The sequence below is a fragment of the Phoenix dactylifera genome, chromosome 15 (genome assembly GCF_051530095.1).
Source record: "Phoenix dactylifera cultivar Ajwa chromosome 15, Ajwa_hap1_PhDact_Kaust_v1.1, whole genome shotgun sequence".
NCBI classification, from domain to species: domain Eukaryota; kingdom Viridiplantae; phylum Streptophyta; class Magnoliopsida; order Arecales; family Arecaceae; genus Phoenix; species Phoenix dactylifera.
In genome coordinates this window covers 13322798-13349161 of record NC_143204.1, presented here as the reverse complement: position 1 = coordinate 13349161, position 26364 = coordinate 13322798, and the positions used below count along the sequence as shown (strand labels likewise).

At 37.3% G+C, this 26364-nt stretch overlaps 1 protein-coding gene across 1 annotated transcript; it reads right to left on the bottom strand.

The window, feature by feature from the left end:
• Positions 1 to 1900: 1900 nt before the first annotated feature.
• Positions 1901 to 22863, bottom strand: LOC149751234 (uncharacterized). The gene is made up of 3 exons (XM_089927590.1): positions 22609 to 22863; positions 7854 to 9009; positions 1901 to 2059 (listed from the first exon to the last, which is right to left on the bottom strand). Exons 2-3 carry the CDS (start codon positions 9001 to 9003, stop codon positions 2052 to 2054), a joined length of 1158 nt encoding a protein of 385 aa, XP_089783716.1. The 5' UTR covers positions 9004 to 9009; positions 22609 to 22863; the 3' UTR covers positions 1901 to 2051.
• Positions 22864 to 26364: the final 3501 nt, after the last annotated feature.

Below are 26364 nucleotides of genomic sequence, written 5' to 3'. Positions count from 1 at the left end.
ACCATATATTGATACGGCAATGCAATGATTTTTTTGAAATAGTTAACCCCATTATTGGGTCATCTCACTATTTGAAAAAATATTAGTTCATTGGAAAATATAACTTGTCCATCAGCATTTCTCTCAGATAAATTTTGATTAGTGTTTCATTTGAACTTTATTTGTGGTATCTTCAGAGAATGGTAAACTTAATAACTAACGATCACCAATCATGAATTAGGCTTTTAACCAAGTTTATCTAATTTCAGTTATTGGAAGACGTACCTATCTTTCTTGATATATTGTAAACCTTCTCTCTTGGCTATACCTTAGTATGAGTCTCAATAAACATTTGATCAGTAGGTGATATTCCAACACCATATGACCCTTTTTTCCACAAGTCTCCGAACATGATCATATCTCATAGCAATGTATTGAGACTTTCTGGCTGGCAGTCATAATATTATAAATATGCATATTTAAGAAAAGCAATGTATAGTATTATAAATGTCACCTAACCAGCTAAACGTAGTAAGATATCAATGCACTCATAACAATAAAATTAAACTTCTATAATTTGGATAAATCTTTAAGATAGTGTATGAATCAGAAAATAGAAAACTTCTATCTTGCGTACATACCCTCCTAAATACTAAAATTTGCATGAATATGCTTCCAAAATTGATATTTGTATGTATACTCTCATCAAACACTTGTTTTGCATATATACCCTTTTGTTTGTGTATATATCCAGGATATCTAACGTCATTAAGAAGTTAACAGTTTAAAATTGAAATGACAAAAATATCATTAATGGATAAATATGCAAAAAGAAATGTTGACACCGACATAGATAGGTAGGTAGAAAATACCAAAAGGTGCGAGACAACTCTCTTTTAAGGAACTCAGCAAAATAGTTCAAGAGAAGAGGTGCCTCCTCACAAAGAAAGTCATAGTGACCAAGCTCGGATAATTGCTTACCAAAAACATAGGTTTCTAGAAAGCCATAAGACCATCTATCGGGGCTTGATATTGCCCAATACCGAAAGGTCAAGAAAGTTGGTGACTATTGAAGCTTCGATGAACGACTGTTGTAAGTATAATGGTCCTGAGATAACGAAATTCCTATCGAGTAAGTTTTGACCTATATGATAATGCTATATCACTAAATAATATAACAAAAAAAAAAAGGCAGAAAGCATACAATAGATTTATTTCTATATCTTAAAAGAGAATTAAGAGTGACTCATACCCATTCAACAAGAAAACATTGGCCAATTTATTGAGGGATAACTTGCTCAAAATTTGCAATGAAAACCCCCAAATCCCCCCCTTCCTAAGAAATTTCACATGCTACAGAATCCTTTTTATTTGTAAAAATTCATCAAAATTTTGAATTAATATAAACAGAAACTTACAAAATGCCTCCTTTTGGGTGCTCTCCATAATCCTCTTCAACTGTCAACTTCTAACATTGCTTGAAGAGGGGGTGTTGACCATAGCATTGAGCATGATGTATTAACAAATGAATTCATTCTCCACCCACTTCTTTTATCCAACAGTTCACTGTTCTCCTTCTGATACAAGTTCTTCATTCTCCATCTCCTTTTATTGGAGCCATCAAGCCATTCTAACCTGTCTATTTCAGTGTGAGATTCTTGATAAATGTGAAATCCATGGAGGACAACTTACTCTCTTTAAATTGTTAAAAGCTGGAGATAAAATAAATGGAAAGAAAAAAGAGGGAAATATGACAAGGAATGAAAGCAACTAAAATGGAATGTGAGCTAATCAAAGAGCTGTCTTAAAAAGAGGAATTTCTCTGATGTGATAGATGCAAGTTGTCACACCCCAAATCCGGATCATGACACGGCCGTGCTATTGCTATCTTATGCACACAATAACACGAAGCCACATAAAATTTCATAATAAAAATAAATAGTTTCATTTACTAATGTCATAACATTGTTCATGAAGTTGGAACAGTACAGAGCTTCTAAAATCTGATTATTACATAACATTTTCAATTACCCCAACCCTGAATAACATCAAGCTCCCTGCTCCTAGTGGTCTTAATCATCTGTAGGAAAAAAGTAGATAAAAAGGTATGAGCTACACAGCTCAGTAAGTAACCAGCTACTATCTTATTGGATCAAGTACAATTATGCCAATGTAGTGATTAAAAAGCCAACAGTTGATGTAAAATAAAACATTTTATAGATGATATACACAAATCAGGTCATAAAGCAATGCATGTTCTATCCATAAAAGTTCATAATCATGATAATACAAGTCATTTAAAAATATTGCCATTTATCCATACTTTATAAAACATACTCTCAGACGGATGTGCTGCTATGGTCACTATAATCCCGTGACAGGGCCTGCTAATCTTAGTCGACTAATTCTGTTATTCGTTACCAACTTTAACCCGTTGGCAGAGGGCCGTTATTCTTTGGATGCTAGCTCCAGGGTGTCGACTGGCCTCTATTTCTAGAGGTGGTCATAGCTATCTGAGAGTTCATAAATCATATTCTTTTTCTTTCATAAATCATAATCATCATAAATAGGTTTGAAAATGATAAATGGCATTATATAATTTAAAATGCATAAACATGCCTCAAATATCATTTTTCATACAGTCTAACATAATCATAATTTCATAACTCATACACCATCAAATATTCACGAAGGATGCTCTTTAATCAAATTCATGAATTACATGCAACCATATACTTGATCCTAATTTTGAGAAAAATATATCATAACCAATACATTTTTATAATTATAAATAAACAGTAATTTAAAAACTTTAAGATCAGTGCCAAGGTTACTTACTGCAATATGCTTTCCAATTTCTTACGTCCGGGTGACAAATCCTTGATCACCTAAATAAATCACATAGGGGTCACATTATTCTCTATTTATTTCATAATTTTCTAATTTATCATAACATGAATTTACTTGCTTGGATCTCAAGTCCAATTTATTTAATTTAGAGCCCTTGGCCTCGATTTAGAACTAGATTGGGTTCACGTAGGTCAATTGGGTCTTTAATTAAAGAATTGGGCTCGGTTCCAGATTGGGTCTAGCCCTATCAGGTCAATTTGGTCTTCTGATTATGTTATTGGGCTCAATTTCAAGTCCAATTAAGTTTAATTTTGGTCCAGGATCAATGTGGCTCATCTAGGCTTGAGTCAGGGTCAGCCCAAAGTCAATTCGGTCTCAATTTAGTTAAACTGGTTTTGAATTGGGCTTGATTCATATTCAATTTGGGTCTGCTGAGACTAACTCAGCTTAATTAGGTTCAGACCCAACTCAATTGGGCTTAATTTGGTTCGGATTTAACCCAATTTATAGTTTGAGTTCGTCCGGACTTAGCCTAATCTGACTGGGCTCAGTTTTAGTTAAATTTGGCTAAACCCATTTTTCTCTTCTTTTATTTGGCCTAACAGGTTCGGACCCGAACTCGGATCAAACCCGTTAGGTCGGACTCGTTAAGGGTCTCTTTTTTTTTTTTTTTTTTCTTTTTCTTCTTTTCTTCTTTTTCTTTTCTTCCTTCATCCTTCCCGAACCTTCTTCTCCCACTCTTTCTTCTTTCTTTTTCTTCTTCTCCTCTTCTCTTCTCCCGATTTCTCCTTCCCCCTTTCTTCTCATTTCTTCTCCCATGGAGGGAGAAGGGCGAGCTCAGGAGAAACGGCAACGGCCGACGGCGCCCGGCGGCCGGCTTGCGGTGCCCACGGTCGCGCCCGCGGCCGTGCCTGCGGTCGTGCCCGTGGCCATGCCCAAGGCCGCTTTGGCGGCCCGCGGCCGTGTCTGCGTCCCGCTGCCGGCGACCCGCATCCCACGGCCGACAACCTGCGGCCCGTGGCCGAGGCCGGCGCCCGCGGTTACGGCTGCGGATCACCCACTGGTAAGTCTCTTTTTTTTTTATCTGCTCCCCCTTCCTTCTCCCGTGAAGGGGGATCGGCTCGGGAGAGGGCCGGCTTGAGGCCGGCGGCACCAGCTGCGCCTATGGCAGCCTCGGTAGCCGCGGTCTGCCTCCCCTTCTTCATCTCTTTCTTCCCTCTTCTTCCCTTCCCGTTTTAATTTTTATTTTGTTCTAAATCTACTCTACAAAGCATAATTTGTAGAGAACAAGAATTAGAGCTTACCTGATCTGAAGGTGGTCGTTCACCTCCTACCCTGGCGATGCGGCCTTCTACTCCGGCGGCGCGGGTCCAACACCAGGTCCTGCCAACCGGAGAGGGTTGTGAGAGAGGGAGACAAACAGTGGAGGAGGAGGATGAACTGGTGGTGAAATGGTAGCCGATCGGGGCTTCTTGTAGCCTCGATCACTGGGGAAGGCGGACGGTTGTAACCGCCCACCATCAGGCGTTACGAACGCCTGCACAATGGTGTATTGCCCCCCCTCCGTTTCTCTTGGGAGTGGGGCGGTTATCACATTCTCCCCTCCTTATTAGAATTTCGTCCTCGAAATTTACATACCTGTATTCTCAAAAAGTTGCGGATGTCTTACTCGCATATCCTCCTCAAGTTCCCATGTGGCCTCTCTCTCCGAATGGTTGCTCCACTGAACTTTCACATAGGGGATGATACGTCGCCTCAGGACCTGCTCCTTATGATCAATGATGCGTAAAGGATACTCTTCATAAATCAGGTCTCTATCAATCTGCAGGGGCTCGTGCTGTACTATATGGCTGGGATCAGGAATGTATCTCCGTAGAAGAGAAACGTGAAAGACATTATGCACACTGGATAACTCTGGTGGCAAAGCCAGTCTGTAAGCAACCTCCCCTACTCTGGAAAGAATCTCAAAGGGTCCAATGTAGCGAGGATTCAATTTACTATGTCTTCCAAATCTTGTAACACCTTTCGAGGGTGAAACTTTTAAGAATACAAAGTCCCCCTCCTGAAATTTCACTTCTCTTCTTTTCTTATCTGCCCAGCTTTTCTGTCTATCTTGAGCTGCCTTGAGCCTTTTCCTGATCAGTAGAATCTTCTCCCTAGCACTCTGAACTAATTCAGGGCCCAACAACTTCTTCTCTCCAACATCATTCCAATGTAGAGGAGACCGACATTTTCTTCCATACAAGGCTTCATAAGGTGCCATCTGGATGCTAGAATGATAACTATTATTGTAAGCAAACTCCACTAGTGATATATGATCATCCCAGCAACCTCCCAGATCAACAGTACTAGTCCGCAGCATATCCTCCAGGGTCTGGATCGTCCTCTCTGACTGACCATCAGTCTGAGGGTGATAAGCAGTGCTGAGTCTCAGATCAGTGCCTATAGCAGTTTGGAAGCTTCTCCAAAATCCAGATACAAAGCGGGGGTCCCGATCAGATACAATGCTTACTGGTACCCCATGTAAGCGCACAATATCATCAATATACCTCCGAGCCAGCCTGTCAAGTGAAGTGCCAACCCTAAAGGGTAAAAAGTGAGCTGACTTCGTGAGGCGATCAACAATCACCCACACTGCATCATTCCTTCTTACTGTCCCCGGAAGCCCAGTAACAAAATCCATAGTAATGTGCTCCCATTTCCACTCTGGAATCTCTAGTGGTTCTAGCAAACCAGCCGGCCTCTGATGCTCAGCTTTTACTTGCTGACATACCAAACACCAAGCTACAAATCCTGCTATCTCTCTCTTCATGCCGTTCCACCAGAAATGTTCCCGTAAATCTCTATACATTTTAGTGCTGCCGGGATGAATAGAGAAACGAGACTGATGAGCTTCCTCCAGAATCTCTCTTTTTAGATCAGCATCCCTGGGCACACATAATCTACTACCAAAATGCAGAGTACCATCCGGGTGTATTCGGAGTTCGGGTCGTAACCATCTCTCCACATCATTTCTAAGCTGACATAAATGTGCATCTGTCTGTTGAGCAGCTTTTATTCTTTCTATCAAGGTAGGTTGCACTAACAAACTAGCCAACATACTTCCAGCACCTTTGGTAATCACCTCAATCTGCATCATATCAAAATCTTTCAAAATCTGCTTCTGAGTGGTAAGCAAAGATATGGAGCCCACTGCTGACTTCCTACTGAGAGCATCTGCCACAACATTAGCCTTTTCCGGATGATATTTGATGCTTAGATCATAATCTTTTAGTAGCTCAAGCCATCTTCTTTGCCTCATGTTTAATTCCTTCTGAGTAAATATATACTTTAGGCTTTTATGATCAGTAAAAACCTCACAAGGCTCACCATATAGATAATGTCGCCAAATCTTCAGAGCAAAAACCACTGCTGCCAACTCCAAATCATGTGTCGGATAGTTCTGCTCATATGGCTTCAGCTGTCTAGAGGCATAGGCTACTACTTTATCATTCTGCATTAGTACACAGCCCAATTCTTTCTTGGAGGCATCACTATAGATGATGAAACCCCCAGTATTGGTTGGCAAAGTAAGAATAGGAGCAGATACCAGCCTTTGCTTTAGCTCTTGAAAACTTTGCTCACAATCTTCACTCCATACAAACTTTGCTCGTTTCTGGGTCAGACGAGTCAAAGGAGTAGCGATCCGAGAGAATCCTTCCACAAATCTTCTATAATAACCAGCCAAACCCAAGAAGCTTCTGATTTCAGTGACATTTGTAGGACGAGGCCATCCACCACTGCTTCAATTTTCTTTGGGTCCACTGATACCCCTTCTTTAGAGATTACATGACCAAGAAATGCAATACTATCCAGCCAGAAATCACATTTGCTCAGTTTGGCATATAATCTATTCTCCTGAAGAATCTGTAATACCACTCTCAAGTGATCTTCATGTTCTTCTTTGCTCTTAGAATAGATCAGTATATCATCAATGAAAACAATAACAAACTGATCCAAATACTGCTTAAAGACCCTGTTCATCAGATCCATAAAAGCAGCTGGCGCATTGGTTAGTCCAAATGGCATAACTAAAAATTCATAGTGCCCATACCTGGTTCGAAATGCAGTCTTCGGCACATCATCTGCTAGGATTTTCAATTGATGATACCCAGATCGCAGATCTATCTTGGAGAAGACTTGGGCACCTTGTAGCTGATCAAATAAATCATCAATCCGGGGCAGAGGGTATTTGTTCTTCACTGTCACCTTGTTCAACTCCCGGTAATCAATACACAGCCGCATACTTCCATCCTTCTTCTTGACAAATAGTACAGGAGCTCCCCATGGTGAAACACTCGGGCGGATGAATTTCTTCTCTAGAAGTTTCTGTAGCTGAACCTTCAACTCTCTCAGCTCTGCCGGGGCCATCCGATAAGGAGCCTTCGAGATAGGCCCAACACCCGGTAAGAGATCGATCCGAAAATCAATCTCCCGATCAGGAGGTAATCCAGGTAGATTATCAGGGAATACTTCTGGATACTCTCTCACAATAGGGATATCCTCTAGCCTTGTTTCTTTTGTAGTGTCTACCACACAAGCTAGGTAGGCCTGACACCCCTTTCTGAGGGTCTTCCTTGCATTCATTGCAGAGATAATGTGCACAGAGGGATTCTTAGTGGGTGCATCACCCTGATAGAAGATTTTCTGTTCATCAGGTATCTGAAACACTACCCTCTTGCCAAAGCAATCAATGTGAGCATGATATTCAGACAGCCAATTCATACCAAGGATGACATCAAAATCATACATGTCTAACAGTACTAAGTCAGCCAAAAATTTTCTGTCCTCTATCTGAATTATGCAGTTTTTATGAATAGAATCCACCACTACTGTCTTCTTGAGAGGGGTAGCAACAAGTAAAGGCTCATCTAACTTATCAGGCATAAAATGCAAGGATGCAGAGAACTTGGAGGATATAAAGGAATGTGTAACGCCAGAATCAAATAGTACTGAAGCATCAACAGAGTTGATGGGAATCATACCTGCCACAACTCTGTCACTGGCACTAGCATCCTGTCGTGTCAGTGCGTACACCCGTGCAGCTCCTCTCTGCATCTGATCAGTTGATCTAGAAGGTCCAGATTCAACTTTCTTTTTGTTCGGGCAATCTCTGGCTATGTGTCCTGGCTGCCCACATATAAAACAGGCTCCCATCCTCTTCAAGCAAGGACCAGAATGCATTTTGTCACAGTAATAGCAAGCCTTAAATTTCTTCTTCTTGTTAGGAGGGCCTTCAAAATTTCTTGGTCGGTTCATTAGATTCCTTGACGTCTCGGCCCTTTTCTGCTCACCTCTTTCCTTTCCTGATTTCTTCATATCTGCTTCTACCTTCAGTGCTCTCTCCAGGGCCTCTCCGTAGCTGGTAAAAATCAGAACTGACAACCGGGATCGAATTTCGTCCCTCAAGCCTTGCTCAAATCTATTAGCCTTACTTCTCTCAATCTCTATCATCTGAGGGCAGAACCGACCCAGCTTAGTAAATTTGTTGGCATATTCTAGCACAGTTATATCATCTGTCTGCCTCAGAGATAAAAATTCATTTTCTTTAGATATTCTGACTGACTCAGGAAAATACTGGTCATAAAACATCTTCTTGAATTCCTCCCATGTCGGTAGCTCGTCCTCACCCTCGAGTGCAGCTTCAATAGCCGTCCACCAGAACTCTGCATTCCCCTTCAGCATAGGGATAGCCAATCTGACCTTTACTTCTTCGGGATATTGCAAGGCTTTGAACATCTTCTCTACCTCCCGAATCCAGGTCTCAGCAACCAGAGGGTCGGCTCCACCGTCAAACATAGGTGGGTTGAGCCTACGGAATCGTTCATAGTAGGACTCAATGGATTGTGCAGGTCGGACAGTGGCATGCACCTGCTGCTGCATCTGCATTTGCATCTGCTGCTGCACCTGCTGCTGCATCAGTATCTGCTGTTCCATCTGCTGCTGCATCTGTTGCTGCATTTGCTGTTGCATCTGAAGGAGCTGAGTCATCACCTGACTTGCTCCTGCAAAATCGGCCTGGGTGGCAGCTGGGTTAGGAGTTTGCTCGGCTGGCTGCCTGGCAACTCCTCTCCCTCTTGCTCCTCTCCTCCGAGCTGCAATATTTGCCAAGACTTCATTCTCTCTGTTCCTCATTTTCACCTATAAAAAAAAAATATTAGCATAATTCAATTAACTAATTTTCTTTATTTTGAATATGCCGAATTTAATTTAACGGGACTTAACTACCCATTTTCCTTACTAAAACTCTTTTTTTTTTTTTACCCTTTATTAAACCTATTGCTCTGATACCACTAAATGTCACGCCCCAAATCCGGATCATGACACGGCCGTGCTATTGCTATCTTATGCACACAATAACACGAAGCCACATAAAATTTCATAATAAAAATAAATAGTTTCATTTACTAATGTCATAACATTGTTCATGAAGTTGGAACAGTACAGAGCTTCTAAAATCTGATTATTACATAACATTTTCAATTACCCCAACCCTGAATAACATCAAGCTCCCTGCTCCTAGTGGTCTTAATCATCTGTAGGAAAAAAGTAGATAAAAAGGTATGAGCTACACAGCTCAGTAAGTAACCAGCTACTATCTTATTGGATCAAGTACAATTATGCCAATGTAGTGATTAAAAAGCCAACAGTTGATGTAAAATAAAACATTTTATAGATGATATACACAAATCAGGTCATAAAGCAATGCATGTTCTATCCATAAAAGTTCATAATCATGATAATGCAAGTCATATAAAAATATTGCCATTTATCCATACTTTATAAAACATACTCTCAGACGGATGTGCTGCTATGGTCACTATAATCCTGTGACAGGGCCTGTTAATCTTAGTCGACTAATTCTGTTATTCGTTACCAACTTTAACCCATTGGCAGAGGGCCTGTTATTCTTTGGATGCTAGCTCCAGGGTGTCGACTGGCCTCTATTTCTAGAGGTGGTCATAGCTATCTGAGAGTTCATAAATCATATTCTTTTTCTTTCATAAATCATAATCATCATAAATAGGTTTGAAAATGATAAATGGCATTATATAATTTAAAATGCATAAACATGCCTCAAAAAACATTTTTCATACAGTCTAACATAATCATAATTTCATAACTCATACACCATCAAATATTCACGAAGGATGCTCTTTAATCAAATTCATGAATTACATGCAACCATATACTTGATCCTAATTTTGAGAAAAATATATCATAACCAATACATTTTTATAATTATAAATAAACAGTAATTTAAAAACTTTAAGATCAGTGCCAAGGTTACTTACTGCAATATGCTTTTCAATTTCTTACGTCCGGGTGACAAATCCTTGATCACCTAAATAAATCACATAGGGGTCACATTATTTTCTATTTATTTCATAATTTTCTAATTTATCATAACATGAATTTACTTGCTTGGATCTCAAGTCCAATTTATTTAATTTAGAGCCCTTGGCCTCGATTTAGAACTAGATTGGGTTCACGTAGGTCAATTGGGTCTTTAATTAAAGAATTGGGCTCGGTTCCTAATTGGGTCTAGCCCTATCAGGTCAATTTGGTCTTCTGATTATGTTATTGGGCTCAATTTCAAGTCCAATTAAGTTTAATTTTGGTCCAGAATCAATGTGGCTCATCTAGGCTTGAGTCAGGGTCAGCCCAAAGTCAATTCGGTCTCAATTTAGTTAAACTGGTTTTGAATTGGGCTTGATTCATATTCAATTTGGGTCTGCTGAAACTAACTCAGCTTAATTAGGTTCAGACCCAACTCAATTGGGCTTAATTTGGTTCGGATTTAACCCAATTTATAGTTTGAGTTCGTCCGGACTTAGCCTAATCTGACTGGGCTTAGTTTTAGTTAAATTTGGCTAAACCCATTTTTCTCTTCTTTTATTTGGCCTAACAGGTTCGGACCCGAACTCGGATCAGACCCGTTAGGTCGGACCCATTAAGGGTCTCTTTTTTTTTTTTTTCTTTTCTTTTTCTTCTTTTCTTCTTTTTCTTTTCTTCCTTCATCCTTCCCGAACCTTCTTCTCCCACTCTTTCTTCTTTCTTTTTCTTCTTCTCCTCTTCTCTTCTCCCGATTTCTCCTTCCCCCTTTCTTCTCATTTCTTCTCCCATGGAGGGAGAAGGGCGAGCTCGGGAGAAACGGCGACGGCCGACGACGCCCGGCGGCCGGCTTGCGGTGCCCACGGTCGCGCCTGCGGCCGTGCCTGCGGTCGTGCCCATGGCCATGCCCAAGGCCGCTTCGGCGGCCCGCGGCCGTGTCTGCGTCCCGCTGCCGGCGACCCGCATCCCACGGCCGACAACCCGCGGCCCGTGGCCGAGGCCGGCGCCCGCGGTTACGGCTGCGGATCACCCACTGGTAAGTCTCTTTTTTTTTTTTTATCTGCTCCCCCTTCCTGTTGCCCAAGGTGACAACCCAAGAGGGGGGGTGAATTGGGTCTTTTAAAAACTTTTAAACTACTTCTAATCTTTTAGAGTTAATTAAGCTAAGTTGTATGGATGCTTAGTGAAATTTAAACTTAGCAAGAGTATGATTCTAATCTAATCAACTATTAAGCAGCGGATTCAATAAAAGATTAGTCTAAGTTTGCCCAAGTATGCAATTCAATTGAATGAGACTTGATTAAGTAAATTTAATATGCTTGCAACTAAAGGATGCACGAAGAAGAGTTAAGCAAGCTTAGTATCTAAGTAAGTAAGTGAGTGAGGAAGTCAGACAACAAAGAGCATCACAAACACAACAAAAATATAGTGGTTCGGTGCATCCCAGCACCTACATCCACTCCCCAAGACCTCTTGGGAATTTTACTATAATCCCTCAGATTACAGCCGGTTGTTTTACAAGCTCACAACCCAACTTGTTGTTTTGCGAGATTACAACGAACTCGGTCGGTTTTCACAGGCTCACCGACTAGAACCTACCGATTGTTTTCACGGGCTCACAATCCAACCCAGTTGGTTTTTCCCAAAGGCTCACCAACCACAACCTTACAACGTTGGTTTTTCCTTTGGCTCACCAACAAATCTTAACACCGTTGGTTTTCCTTTGGCTCACCAACAAACCTTAACCTCTTGATTCAATCCCTTGATTGAATCAAGTTACAAGATATTAGACTAAGAATTTAAAGCAAGTACAAGCTTCTTAACTAAGCAAATATATCAAATATAAACAAATGGAGTAAAGAGAAGCTCTCAAACAAATTTTGAAGATGAAGGAACTCGGCTTCTTCTTTACTTGACCCTCTTCTGATTTGGCACGAGGTAGAGGATGATTGAGGCAGCACACGGATGGAGAGGAAGCTTTGGGATTCACTAGGATGCTCTACTTCTCTCTATTTCGCTTTGGATGGCCCTTTTGTACTTATGGAAGATTTTTCTTGTAATCTCTTTGAAATCTCTTCCCTAAATGTTTTCTCCCACTTCCATACTCTCTTCCCTAGCTCTCCTCTTGATTTTATAGCTTTAGAGGGAGTGCAAACAAAAATCTAGCCGTTAGAGACAAAAATAGAGCCGTTGGAATCAAGAAAAAACTAGTCGTTATGCCTCCCAGCGTGCTCGAGTCGACTCGGCCGAAGTAGGAGTCGACTCGGCTGAAATAGGAGTCGATCTGTGAATAGTAGTCTGCCGGTACTGTAGCTGGGAGTCGGCTCCGCACTGTAGCGCTGAAGTTGGAGTCGGCTCGAGATCACTGTAGCGCTGAAAATCAACTCTCTGTCTTTTTGTTTGTTCTCAGTCGGAGTCGACTCGTAGAGTATCGGAGTCGACTCGAGCACTGTTTCTTGAAACTCTAGAGTGCCAGAGTCGACTCTAAACTTCCCGGAGTCGACTCGAGGACTATTCTTTTGAATCTTTCTTTGAATTTGCTCCTCCAACTTAAATCCTTTGAACTTGAAACTTGGGCCAATAAATTGTAGCTTTCTTCTAACTTTTCTTGAGAGCTTTTGAGGCCTTCTTGTATTTTTCCAACTTGCTATGTTCCTTGCAAAATAAATTATCTTTCTTCTTGCAACACAAACATTAGTAATTATACTTCAAGATTTTGTGATCATCAAAATCAATCTTTAACTCAATCTTTGGGTCATCAGTCTCCCCCTTTTTGATGATGACAAAACTTGTAGTATGTGCAATATAAAATATATTATGTTCTAGGACTAATGCATAGCTAAGTTGCATGAAGTTGAAAACATATATATTTAAAACATACTTCATGATAATGCTTTAGATTTAATCAGCTTAACACAATCAACATATTTCAATTTAAGCTGATTTGTATTCAATTCAAAACATAAAGCATTATGAGCATATACTTAGATATTTCTCCCCCTTTTTGACAATATCAAAAAGGTTGCAAGATAATGAAACATTAAGCACAAAGATAAGAATACTCAAATATTTCTTTTTCTTTTTGTACTCTGATTTGCATGTCAAATTATTGCAAGAATATGAATCATATAACTCAAGGCAATAATGTTAGAAAAAGATTAATGAGCATAGATCAGAGCCAATTATAGTGAGAACACATCGAATGGGGTTCCAAAGATAGTTTTCAAATCAAGTGTAGGTGGAATCTTTCTCAAGTTAATTCAAGAAGTACCAAGAATGATATTCAAAGAAAGCACGAATGAAAATCTAACCATTCTTTAATAATAAATATGAAAGCTTGTTCATTTAAGATCTTTTGCCCAATATATTAAGTATTTTAGCAACATGAGAGCAATTTAACTAATTTTCAGAGTATAAGAGCAATATATTAAGTATGATTGCAAAGTTTTTTTTTTTATGGTGTAAAAATATTATGGAATAAATACTAAAACATGAATTCATGCAATTTATGATATATCTTAGAATATGCATAAAATTCAAAGCTTTGAAGGTTCTTTTAAAGCTCTTTTAAAGAATTTATTCCTTTAAGAAGAAGCACATTTTGGTACATATAATAATGATTTGGCACAAAATTGAAGTTCTAAAGAACAAGCCAATAAGGACTCATTACTGAATTTCCAAAATAGATTTTCTGAGAGATACTCAAGAAAATTCAACACATTATTCTTCCCCTTTTTCATTAAGTTAGAGGCTCTTAAGAACAACTATTTGAATTGCAATTTGGTTCATGATTTATGCATAAGATATATTAACCAAATAACAAGCCTCAAGGTGTATCATAAAGATTTTCAGATTTAAATTTCAGATGATACATATTGGAGAGTATTAGGATCACTTTTCATTTAGTATTCTTTCTCTCTCCTTTAGTTATAGATTTATGCGATTAAGTTCCATAAGACCTCTCCTTCTGAAATTTTCTTTCTCCCCCTCAATTGATCATTCCATTTAAGAGTTTAGAATTTGAAGATAATGTTCAATGAAATTGTCAATCTCAAAAAATATATTTTCTATAAGTTTCAGCTTATTTTCATAAGACTCAAGATTTGAGATAAGACAACCTTTATAGAACTCATCTCAAGGTATAAACTTATTATATAATTAAAGCAAGTCTTGCAATATAAGGAGGTTCATCAAAATCAATCCATAAAATTTAAGGTATGCATTAAGGTAACTTTAGGATAAGATACTGAATATCTAAAGCTCCCCCTCAAAAGATGCATTCTTCTTTAATCATTCTTTTCTTTTGTTGAATTTCAGATTTTAATGATAAACGTGAATAAAACTGAAACTTTATGATATCAAGAATGTAGAGTGATCTAGAATTATTCAAAATTTATAGCAATCACTCTTTTTAATCTTTCAAGAATAAGTTATGCTTCCTCTTAATCTTTGAGAAAATGTACTGAAATATTAATCAGAAAATGATTCATTTGAAGCTCAAATTCTTTTAAAAGCATTTACATTTTTCTTTTTTTTAAGAATCATTTGAGTGAGCTGAAATGTTCCTAAACTTAAGATCATTCACTCTCTTAATAATATATATATATATAGTTATAGATCTCAATTTTTTAATCATAGTTTTTCAGCAATGTATACATGAAGCCCAATAAATTTTTTAATATCAAAATGAAATCATATATTTAAAAAAATATTTATTTGCAATCAAGATCATTGAAAGACACATCATTTGGACCAATATTAGTACACTTTAAAGATAAGAAATGATATGTTTCAGATGCGTATCGGGGCAAGCAATTAAGGCATTATATTGGGTACACTTTATAATGATATGTTTCAGATCTTTAGTACACTTTAAAGATCATCGAATTATTCTATTTTTCTTAAGTTAAGATTTTATTTAGAAATCATATTGAGTTTAAGCTTTTATACAAAATCAAATTCTGAATTTCATAAAGATTTTCAATAGAGGCTTTCAAAGTCATAATTTGAGATATGTATCTTTCACATTGTAGCTCATCTTAAATTATTACGATTGAAAACACATATTTCAAACATATAAGAGCATATTCAGAATATTTGTATTTATGTTGAGTTTTGGTATGAATTAGAACATTATATACCAAAGTTAAGCAAGTTGAAGGATAAAACAAACTCAATTCATTTTGCCTAAATAGAGATATCCTTCTCTTCTTCTTTTTACAAATTTATTCACCTTTCAGATTTTAACAATGATTGTGAATGACAAATCTGAAATTTCTTTTCAATAATACCAAAAAAAAATTTTATGTAGTATTCCAAACATTCAATCAAATTATCCAAGCATGAAGCATTACAAAATATTGAGAACCCATAATTCAAGACATCATGCCACATGCAAAATATATTATGTGTTAAGTCATGCATTAAAATAATAAGAACAAGCATGTCAAGGATCAAAATCAATTCTTTTCAAATAAACTCCCCCTATTTAAATATAATCTTGCATTGATTTCATCCTTAAATTGTGTTTTCAAGTGATTTAAAAAAAATGACTTGATTCTTCTTATATACTTTCATTAACTTTGTCTTTCATTTTTACTTTCTTATGCTCTATACTCTATTTGCTCCCTATCCGGTGGAGTTGGGAAGGGGCACGAGGTACTACCACTAGCCTCCCTCTTGTGCCGTCCCTAATATGCCCTACACCGAATAATTGGGTCAAATAGTGCCGGGTACTACCACTAGCCTCTCCATTGGCACCATCCCTATGATGAGCAATATAGAAAGGTTAAAATGTTCACTTCAAACTCTCCCTGTTTAAGTGTAATTAATTATGGATTTTATCCCTTTCAAATGTGCCGCATATATTATGCTTGTTTTGCTTTTCCTTAAGATTGGAGTACTTGCCTTTGCTTAGATTTTTCATCTCTTAAATAATATCCATTTTTTTTCTTTATCTCTCTCTCTTTTTGTTATTCTCAAGTAATTTACATGAAAGAGCAGAATAAAGAAATAATCTTATGTATCATATAGATGTATATCATGCAAACAATATTTTCATTGTGCTCAAGGATTCATAATTTCTAACAAGTTATTTTAAATCAAAATTTTAAGCATAAACTTGTGTATTTCATGGTTATGACATAGGCAAAGATATATTTTAGTTTGGGCAAACCATGAAACAATTTCTAAAAGTATAAGTCAATCAATATATATATATATAGACATGATATCAAAAATTAATAATTAAAGACCTTAATCATGCCATAATAAGATTTAAGTTATTGACTTTGCTCTATTAATTTATGAGAGAAGTATCTAGAATTACCAATTCATTCTGCATTCTTCAGTCAAATACCTACTAGATTTCTTATGTATGAACTTTTGGCTGAAGAAGGTTCTCTCTCTTGTTTGCATGTGAATGTTTATTGTATCTTACATGGAGATATCCTTCAAGTTGAGATCTCTCATTTTCTTGCTCAAGGATCCTGCATTATTAACAAACTCCTTTTCTTTCTTGAAAGAAAGTCATTAGTTTCTTCAAGATACAAAACATTCATCCAAAATATTTTTTAACTAGATGACTCAATATAAGATATGACAATAGTTGTATGTTGAGTCACTTTACTAAAGAGATTGCCTAAATATAAGCAAGCACATATCACTTGAACTAAAGAGATAGTTTCATTAACCAAGATGGTTCAAGGACAAGCATGTGAGGCAATAGAAAGATTTATCAAGGTCAAATCAATTTTTTATTTTCAGAATCAATTTAGCTTAGATTCTATTTGCTTAAGATAATTATCAATAAGACATGTTAGCTAAGTTTTAATCAACTTATCTTAAACGGTTGTTTCTATCAAAATTCCGATTATGATTTATTTGTTATCAATAAAATATGATTCATTAAAGTTAGATTGAAGTCTTGCACAAGGGCACATAATGAGCATACAATTTGGTCTACTAGCTGTATGATAAAATAGTTATTCTATCATGCTTCAATACAGCTTTAAAACAATAGATCTACTTTGCTCATCCTTTTCAAATTCTACAAGATGGGGTCACAGACATACCTTCTTCATGCCAATCTTCTATTAAGAGTTTTCTTGTGGAATAACTTTGGTCAATGAAGATCCCCTTTCTTGTTTGGCTTAATTTGGAGTTCGAGAGAAAATGTTAATTCATTCATCATACATATTTCAAACTCACCTTGCATGAGCTTAGTAAAATCTTCATATAAATCTCCATTAGTAGAACCAAGAATGATGTCATCAATGTATACTTTGAGCAAGTAAGATATCACAAATTCTTCTTTTTGATGCAAAGATTTATCACTATTACTTTCTATCAAAAAGGTTGCTTAAGCTTTTATATCATGCTTTTGATGCTTGTTTCAAATCATATATTGCTTTATCATATTTGTAATGAGTGTTTTCAAATATGGTGGTTATTTAACATATATCTTCTTTAATAAAGTAAGCACATAGGAGTCCATTCTACACACTCATTTGATAGAATATAAAGCTCATAAAGCAAGCAAATGATAATGGTGATCTTTACTTCTAATCATACAAGAATCTCATCAAGATCTATTTCATCTTTTCTTGATTTAGTCTTTTAGTAGTCATCAATTTTCCTTCATTAAGTGCATTTCTGAAAAACTCAATTTGGTTCTAATTATTAACATGTTTTCAGATTGTTATATGTAAAAGATTAACCATATACATATATAATTTGATTTTAGTATCTTGATAATAAATCATTAGTCTCATAAAGAATAAAATGAATTGATATTTCTGCAACTAAAATCTTTTCATTGAATATTCTATATGCATTGCTTGATGAATGATATCCAAGGATAGATATATCTCTATCAGATTTGGCATTACTTTCAAGAAACCATATCAAGTATAACATATACTACTGATAAATATGAAAGATATGCAATAGTTCATTTTCTATTTTTCAGAAGATCAAAAGGAGTTTTCATCAAAAATAGATCTAATAGAAATCATATGTATGACAAGCAGTGATGATAGCTTTAAAAAAAATATTTAAGTAGATGACTATCATACACAATTGTCTTTTTCATTTCTTCAAGAATTCTATTAACCCTATTTTACTTATGGTGTCCTTGGTGCTGAAATAATTAATTTCTGTATGAACTTTATCAGGATTTTGGTTTTCAACACTGTGCCATGATACTCTTTATCTTCATAGTTTGAAAACCTTTATCATTTGAAACACTTTTACAAGATTTAGCAAATACAGAAAATATTTCAATTTTATTTGCCAAGAACAAATCCAATGTAAGCTTTTGAAAACTTAGTGATGGAAACAACATCTTTAGATTTAGAAATTGATTTTTGTTTGTTTCCTTAGTTAGCATGCATAGCAAACTTTGACCTTTCAGAAGATAATCTAAGTAAGCTAATGACAAGGTCTTTTGAGATTAAGTACATACTAGCATGAGTTGATTTTATATGCCAAAGATGGTTTCTTTAATCTTGGTATTCATAGTGCATATATTCAAAAGCACACCAAGTACACATTATCATATCTATGATCAATAAACAATAATGCCATGGATAAAAACTCTCAATCAAGCATATAGAGAATTCATAGAGTTATTCTTAATAAATTGATTAATCATTTAGCAACTTATCCAATAGTGAGTAAAGTATACTATAAAATGAAGTGATTTGATTATATTTCCAAAAGTATTTTCTATATCACAAAATTGATCAATACATGCAATTCATATTTTAATCAAATACTAAAGCAAAAATAATGATGAGATGCAAGGATTACTGATTTCATTATTATTATTATTATTATTATTTAAAATTACTTTTTATAAGTATGTTTTAAGTTTCATTTTTTTTGACGTGTGTCTAGAACACCCATTTGTATGAATCTATTTGTTCCATGGGTATCTTGGCACATCTATGTCTACATTCTCATATTTTTATTTTGGGTATCCAAGCTTGCTTGGGTCCTTGAGAGTTAGGACATATGGTTCCTTTTGGAACCCAGATTTGTTTAATTGTAATAACTTTACCACTTGATTTAATTATGTTAGAACGATAGGTAAAGTTGTTATGCCCATTTTTTTTATGTTTGAAATAAGTTATCTTATTTAATGGTTTGCTTGGTGAATTGATAACCTTTTTCTCTAGAGATTTATTATTAAGTAAAGGAGTCAAGCTAAATTTTGATTTATCATAAGCAAGATATTGACTTTCAAACATTATTTTTACTCTTTCTGAACTTACAGTGAATTTGTTAATAAAAGATTTTAATTGGTTAATTTCTTCATTTAAGTTTTGATTTTTTTAATTAAATTCTGATTTTTCTGAATCAATTGTTCTGAATTTAACCTTAAGCTTTCATTTTTAGAATTTAGTTTGTCATATATTTCAGCAATAGAATTTTTTTCTTTTGAGATTTCGAGATTTAGCTTTTTAAGATTTTTATTTTTGATAGCTAATTTTCTACATTCACTATACAAATCATGAAAAGCATTTAATAGTTCATCATAAGAATATTCTTCATGAAATTCATTAGATTCAGATTCTACTTTATCTTCTAGTGCCATAAAACATAAGTTAGTTACCTTTTGTAGTTCATTGTTGCTTCTAGCTTTTAATTTCTTGCTTGACTCTTCCTTGGTCAAAACTTTTTTTCTTTTTATCTCTTTCTTTCTTTCTTCTTGCTTCCTCTTCTTCTTTGTCTTTAGGAAGCTTTTGAATTTTTTTGTTGTTCTTTCTTCCTCGAGTCGACTCGGGTTTACTTGGAGTCGACTCGACTGACTTGAGAGTCGACTCGAGATCTTCGGGAGACGTCTCGTTCTCAGAGGCCTAAAAGATGATTCTCTGTCTTTTGAACTGTTCTGCCTCGGAGTCGACTCGGGCCTTGTCGGAGTCGACTCGGCTAACTTGGGAGTCGACTCGGAACTACTTGGAGTCGACTCGTTCACAGGGTCTTCAAGACTGTGTCTCTGCCTTTCAGACTGTTCTTCTCTAGGAGTCGACTCGGACAAACTGGGAGTCGACTCGGCTACTGTGGAGGATTCTGCAATCTCATTGTTAGTACGCAATTGAAGCACATGTGAGCTAATCTGAGATTTATCATAAATATTTTCTAAAGTATCCCAGATCTCCTTAGCAGATAAGCATGCAGAAATTTCATTAAACTTCGTTTCATGAATAACACAATATAATATGTTCATAGCATTAGCATTCAATTGTGCTACGTCCTTTTCATTAATAGTTTGAGAGAGTGTGTGAAGGTCATTTATTATGATTTTCCATAAATAATAGTTTTGTGATTGAATAAAAATGCGCATGCGTGCTTTCCAATATGTGTAGTTTATGCCATTAAACAGTGGAGGCCTATCAATTAACTGTCCCTCTCCTAGAAAACTATCTATTTGAGTTGTCATGATCTTTGGCTCTTGATCGTGAGATCAACAATTAATCTTGAGCTCCTGCTCTGATACCACTTGTTGCCCAAGGTGACAACCCAAGAGGGGGGGTGAATTGGGTCTTTTAAAAACTTTTAAACTACTTCTAATCTTTTAGAGTTAATTAAGCTAAGTTGTATAGATGCTTAGTGAAATTTAAACTTAGCAAGAGTATGATTCTAATCTAATCAACTATTAAGCAGCGGATTCAATAAAAGATTAGTCTAAGTTTGCCCAAGTATGCAATTCAATTGAATGAGACTTGATTAAGTAAATTGAATATGCTTGCAATTAAAGGATGCACGAAGAAGAGTTAAGCAAGCTTAGTATCTAAGTAAGTAAGTGAGTGAGGAAGTCAGACAACAAAGAGCATCACAAACACAACAAAAATATAGTGGTTCGGTGCATCCCAGCACCTACATCCACTCCCCAAGACCTCTTGGGAATTTCACTATAATCCCTCAGATTACAGCCGGTTGTTTTACAAGCTCACAACCCAACTTGTTGTTTTGCGAGATCACAACGAACTCGGTCGGTTTTCACAGGCTCACCGACTAGAACCTACCGATTGTTTTCACGGGCTCACAATCCAACCCAGTTGGTTTTCCCCAAAGGCTCACCAACCACAACCTTACAACGTTGGTTTTCCCTTTGGCTCACCAACAAATCTTAACACCGTTGGTTTTCCTTTGGCTCACCAACAAACCTTAACCTCTTGATTCAATCCCTTGATTGAATCAAGTTACAAGATATTAGACTAAGAATTTAAAGCAAGTACAAGCTTCTTAACTAAGCAAATATATCAAATATAAACAAATGGAGTAAAGAGAAGCTCTCAAACGAATTTTGAAGATGAAGGAACTCGGCTTCTTCTTTACTTGACCCTCTTCTGATTTGGCACGAGGTAGAGGATGATTGAGGCAGCACACGGATGGAGAGAAAGCTTTGGGATTCACTAGGATGCTCTACTTCTCTCTATTTCGCTTTGGATGGCCCTTTTGTGCTTATGGGAGATTTTTCTTGTAATCTCTTTGAAATCTCTTTCCTAAATGTTTTCTCCCACTTCCATACTCTCTTCCCTAGCTCTCCTCTTGATTTTATAGCTTTAGAGGGAGTGCAAACAAAAATCTAGCCGTTAGAGACAAAAATAGAGCCGTTGGAATCAAGAAAAAACTAGCCGTTATGCCTCCCAGCGTGCTCGAGTCGACTCGGCCGAAGTAGGAGTCGACTCGGCTGAAATAGGAGTCGATCTGTGAATAGTAGTCTGCCGGTACTGTAGCTGGGAGTCGGCTCCGCACTGTAGCGCTGAAGTTGGAGTCGGCTCGAGATCACTGTAGCGCTGAAAATCAACTCTCTGTCTTTTTGTTTGTTCTCAGTCGGAGTCGACTCGTAGAGTATCGGAGTCGACTCGAGCACTGTTTCTTGAAACTCTAGAGTGCTAGAGTCGACTCTAAACTTTCCGGAGTCGACTCGAGGACTATTCTTTTGAATCTTTCTTTGAATTTGCTCCTCCAACTTAAATCCTTTGAACTTGAAACTTAGGCCAATAAATTGTAGCTTTCTTCTAACTTTTCTTGAGAGCTTTTGAGGCCTTCTTGTATTTTTCCAACTTGCTATGTTCCTTGCAAAATAAATTATCTTTCTTCTTGCAACACAAACATTAGTAATTATACTTCAAGGTTTTGTGATCATCAAAATCAATCTTTAACTCAATCTTTGGGTCATCACTTCCTTCTCCCGTGAAGGGGGATCGGCTCGGGAGAGGGCCGGCTTGAGGCCGGCGGCACCAGCTACGCCTATGGCAGCCTCGGTAGCCGCGGTCTGCCTCCCCTTCTTCATCTCTCTTTCTTCCCTCTTCTTCCCTTCCCGTTTTAATTTTTATTTTGTTCTAAATCTACTCTACAAAGCATAATTTGTAGAGAACAAGAATTAGAGCTTACCTGATCTGAAGGTGGTCGTCCGCCTCCTACCCCGGCGATGCGGCCTTCTGCTCCGGCGGCGCGGGTCCAACACCAGGTCCTGCCAACCGGAGAGGGTTGTGAGAGAGGGAGACAAACAGTGGAGGAGGAGGATGAACTGGTGGTGAAATGGTAGCCGATCGGGGCTTCTTGTAGCCTCGATCACTGGGGAAGGCGGACGGTTGTAACCGCCCACCATCAGGCGTTACGAACGCCTGCACGATGGTGTATTGCCCTCCCTCCGTTTCTCTTAGGAGTGGGGCGGTTATCACACAAGTGATCTATTAGAAATCTTGTCCCTAGGATACAATGCCCAATTAATAAGTCTACTTAGACTCTAGGCTATCCAGTGAACTTATAGAACTCGAATACCCATTCTAAATAAATAAGATTTCAAGAAGAGGACAAGATTTGAAAAAAGAATATTAGAGATTTGTAAAGATATGATAACTTTCACTCAATCTACCTCTATTTATAGAAAATAGAGGGTTGCAATTATGTGATCATCAACTCCAAAACAATCAAGAAAATTAAATAGAAATAACTGTTCACCAATAGTCATTTTCAAATAAAGTAGAAATGAAAATAGTTAAAAACAGATCAGCCAAAAGTGTCTTTCAAAAACCAGAACAATTACAAGGCATCCTTTGAAGACAATGAATGGTTCCAATGTTCAAATTGTAAGATCTACATGGCTGCACGTAGTTACCAACAGTCATGTTCAAAAGAAATCCTAAAAACCAACGGCCAAAACATTTAATAAAACTAAAATAAAAGAATTCAAACATTAGTCAAAAATATTCTACACTCTAGTTCAGTGATTGTTATGGAACTAGCCTTTGATGGGGAGTATGCTACATAGACAACGAAGCCAACATCGCCATGCACAAGAAAGTTGGCACCTCCTTGTTTAGGTTCTTGATCAAAGGCTCCATTAGAATCAAGCTTTAAGAAGTAATGTTGAGGTCACCAATTGGAAATGGACGTTGGTAAGGAGCTCAGCATGAAGTACTATGATAACCCAGGTTGCCAACCCTTGAATCGAAATAGTAGTGATCTCTTTAGGGGTATGAAAAATCAAAGAGTACTTAAAACAAGAGGAAAAATATTTGTTGAAGAGTCCTATAATATAGATTTAGCATGGTTGGCTACATAAGATGCCATCTCATCAACTGTACTATTAGCTTTCGTATAAATAGGTGATACCTCAATGGAGAGCAATGCGCACATCATTCATCAGCAATCTTATAGAAAAGGATAAATGCTTGGCATCAGTAAAAGGCGGATCCGAAAGCTAACTCTAAATAAATATTGGAAGCCCTCAAAGTTCATGTAACATAAGTCAGTCTTTCCTATACTGCATGCAATTCGATCTGTACTATCAAAAATTCTGACTTCACCTGCAGCTATAGAGTACCATTAGCACTAATTGCATGATTCAAGGAACTTTTCTTTGCTATTCTAAAATAATGTAAGTGGATAGGTTCTTGGTGGCCTAGCTTTGGAATCAGTAACAATGGGTATTAACTTTGACCGCTGTTAGAGTCCGTCCTAACGTGCCCGGTAAGATTGGAAGGTCAGGAAATTAGATAGATTTTGACAGAATCAGTAGGCATTCAAACATGTCACATCTTACTGGAGCTATTCTCTGCTTTTTTCAAAAGGTAAGACATCAGCAGTGGGCCAACAACCACTTTCTTTCAAATTTTCCCAGCTTTAGGTGTTTGAATTTTGAAATTTAACAGCTTGCTCATCCATGCCTTGTAGTTATAATATAAGAAGTTCGATTCTTGATCTGACAAGCTATGTTTTTGTAGGAATTACATTAAAACATGAATGGAAGAGAGCAGAAGATTACTAATTAACCTTTCGTGGGCTTAACGTCTAGGATCAAATAATTCAAATTGTCTTTTCTTTTCATTTTAATCTTCAAACATGTTTTATAATACAAGATTAGCTACATCATGAATTTAATACTACTTTTACTAATGAAAGGCACCATAGCATGGGCCCTACATGAAGTGCAGGTAGGTCAGAATCCATTAAAAAAAAGGTGCTGTTCATGATGCATGGAGGATTCAACTTCCTTTCTCTTTCCTTTTATTCTAAGCTTTAGACCACTGGCTTCTGGGATAGGAAAAGGCCATCCATGAGTCACAACTTGTATTTTAGATGTTTGAATGCAAGTTCCACGTAGTTTGAAGTATTCCTGAGAGGGCCAATTATTTATTTTCCAACATGGACTTCCTTAGCAGCTTCCTAGAATCAGTCCTAAAAGATAAACATAGACTCCTTTACAGAAGACTCCTACCGGTTTGAGGAGTCCATCACGGATGTTATCCTCAGCTGCCTCAGGGCAGTGCAGATTTGGGAGAGCTTCTCTCCTTCCCCACAAGTGCTGGATACAGCAGAGGACCTTCTACACTTTCTGAGGGCTGCTATGAGGAGTCCGAGCTACGCCGAGGAGGGGATCAACACTATAAGAAAAAGAAGATTTTCCGACGCTAGGGAGAAGCGTCGGAAAATTTTGGTTCAGCGCCAAACTTTGCCGACGCTTCTAAAAAGCGTTGGCAAAGCTTCGGAATCAACGACGCTTAAAAGCGTCGTCTAAAGATTTAACCTACAACGATACTTATAAGCGTCGTCGGAGGCCAAATCCATTTAAATATCAGCCCTCTCTCGATTGATGCCCTAATTCTTGTAAACTTCTCCTCTCCTCTCCTCCTCCCTCCAGCGCCGACATCAATCCACCGTCTCCTAATATCTTCTCCTCTCCTCTCCTCCTCCCTCCAGCACCGAATCCTTGAAGATCCCAATCCCTCCCAGAACAGTACAAATCCTGCTTCTCCTTCTCTCCACAATCTTTTGATCATTAAATCATTTTTTCTCCTTTTGCTTTCACTTTTTCTTCTTTTTTTCCTCAGGTAATGGCGAAATATTTCAAGATATACTCTGGAAAGGAAAGGACAAAGGCTGAGTCCCATGAATCAGGTTTTGAATCATTGAGGACAAAGGAAAGATTCAAGAAAGGTCTCGATGGCCGCCTCTCGGAATTTTTTTTTCTTTTCTTTCTTTAATAAAGTTTTATGTGCATGGTTATTGTCCCTTTGCCTTAATTATCACATGTTTTCTTGAAGGAAATCGGTGCCTGGGAGTAATGCATGTGAAAAGCCTGCTGTGCAAATTGGTCTGAATTGTCGCAAGGTGATTTCGTTACTTGATCTACGAAATTTTGGTTCTATCCTTTCTTGGAGTTCTTGATTTCTTTCTTAGTTTTGTTTACTGATGCCTAGGTATTTGTATGTCCCTGTCTTTGGAAAAAAAAAAAAATCAAAGAGTTGATGTTGCTGGGGCTGATATCGTTGATGCTAGGTGGATATCGGATATAAGAAGGAATGTGGATGCTTAAGAAAATAAATTTTTTTAAATAATTAAAGACTATAGCGGACGCTTATAAACGTCGGCTTTGAGGCTTTTAGCGATGCTTTTAAGCGTCGCTAGAAAGCATCGCTAAAAACTAATCTTTTACGACGCTTTCCGAAAGCATCGGAAAAAACTTTTCTCACTCAGGTATCGCCGACGCTTCTGCGACGCTTTGTTTAGCATCGGCCGAACTTTAACCGACGCTTATAAGCGTCGGTAAAGGTCATAAAAAACGCCGGAAAAAATGTATTTTTCTGTAGTGCAAGAGGGCATACCTAGCCTATCACATGCATTTGGTTGGATAGGAATGCCCGT

Bases quoted from the DNA above. Each gene is read 5' to 3' on its own strand.
- LOC149751234 (XM_089927590.1), bottom strand. From the start codon at position 9,003: ATGAGGAACAGAGAGAATGAAGTCTTGGCAAATATTGCAGCTCGGAGG.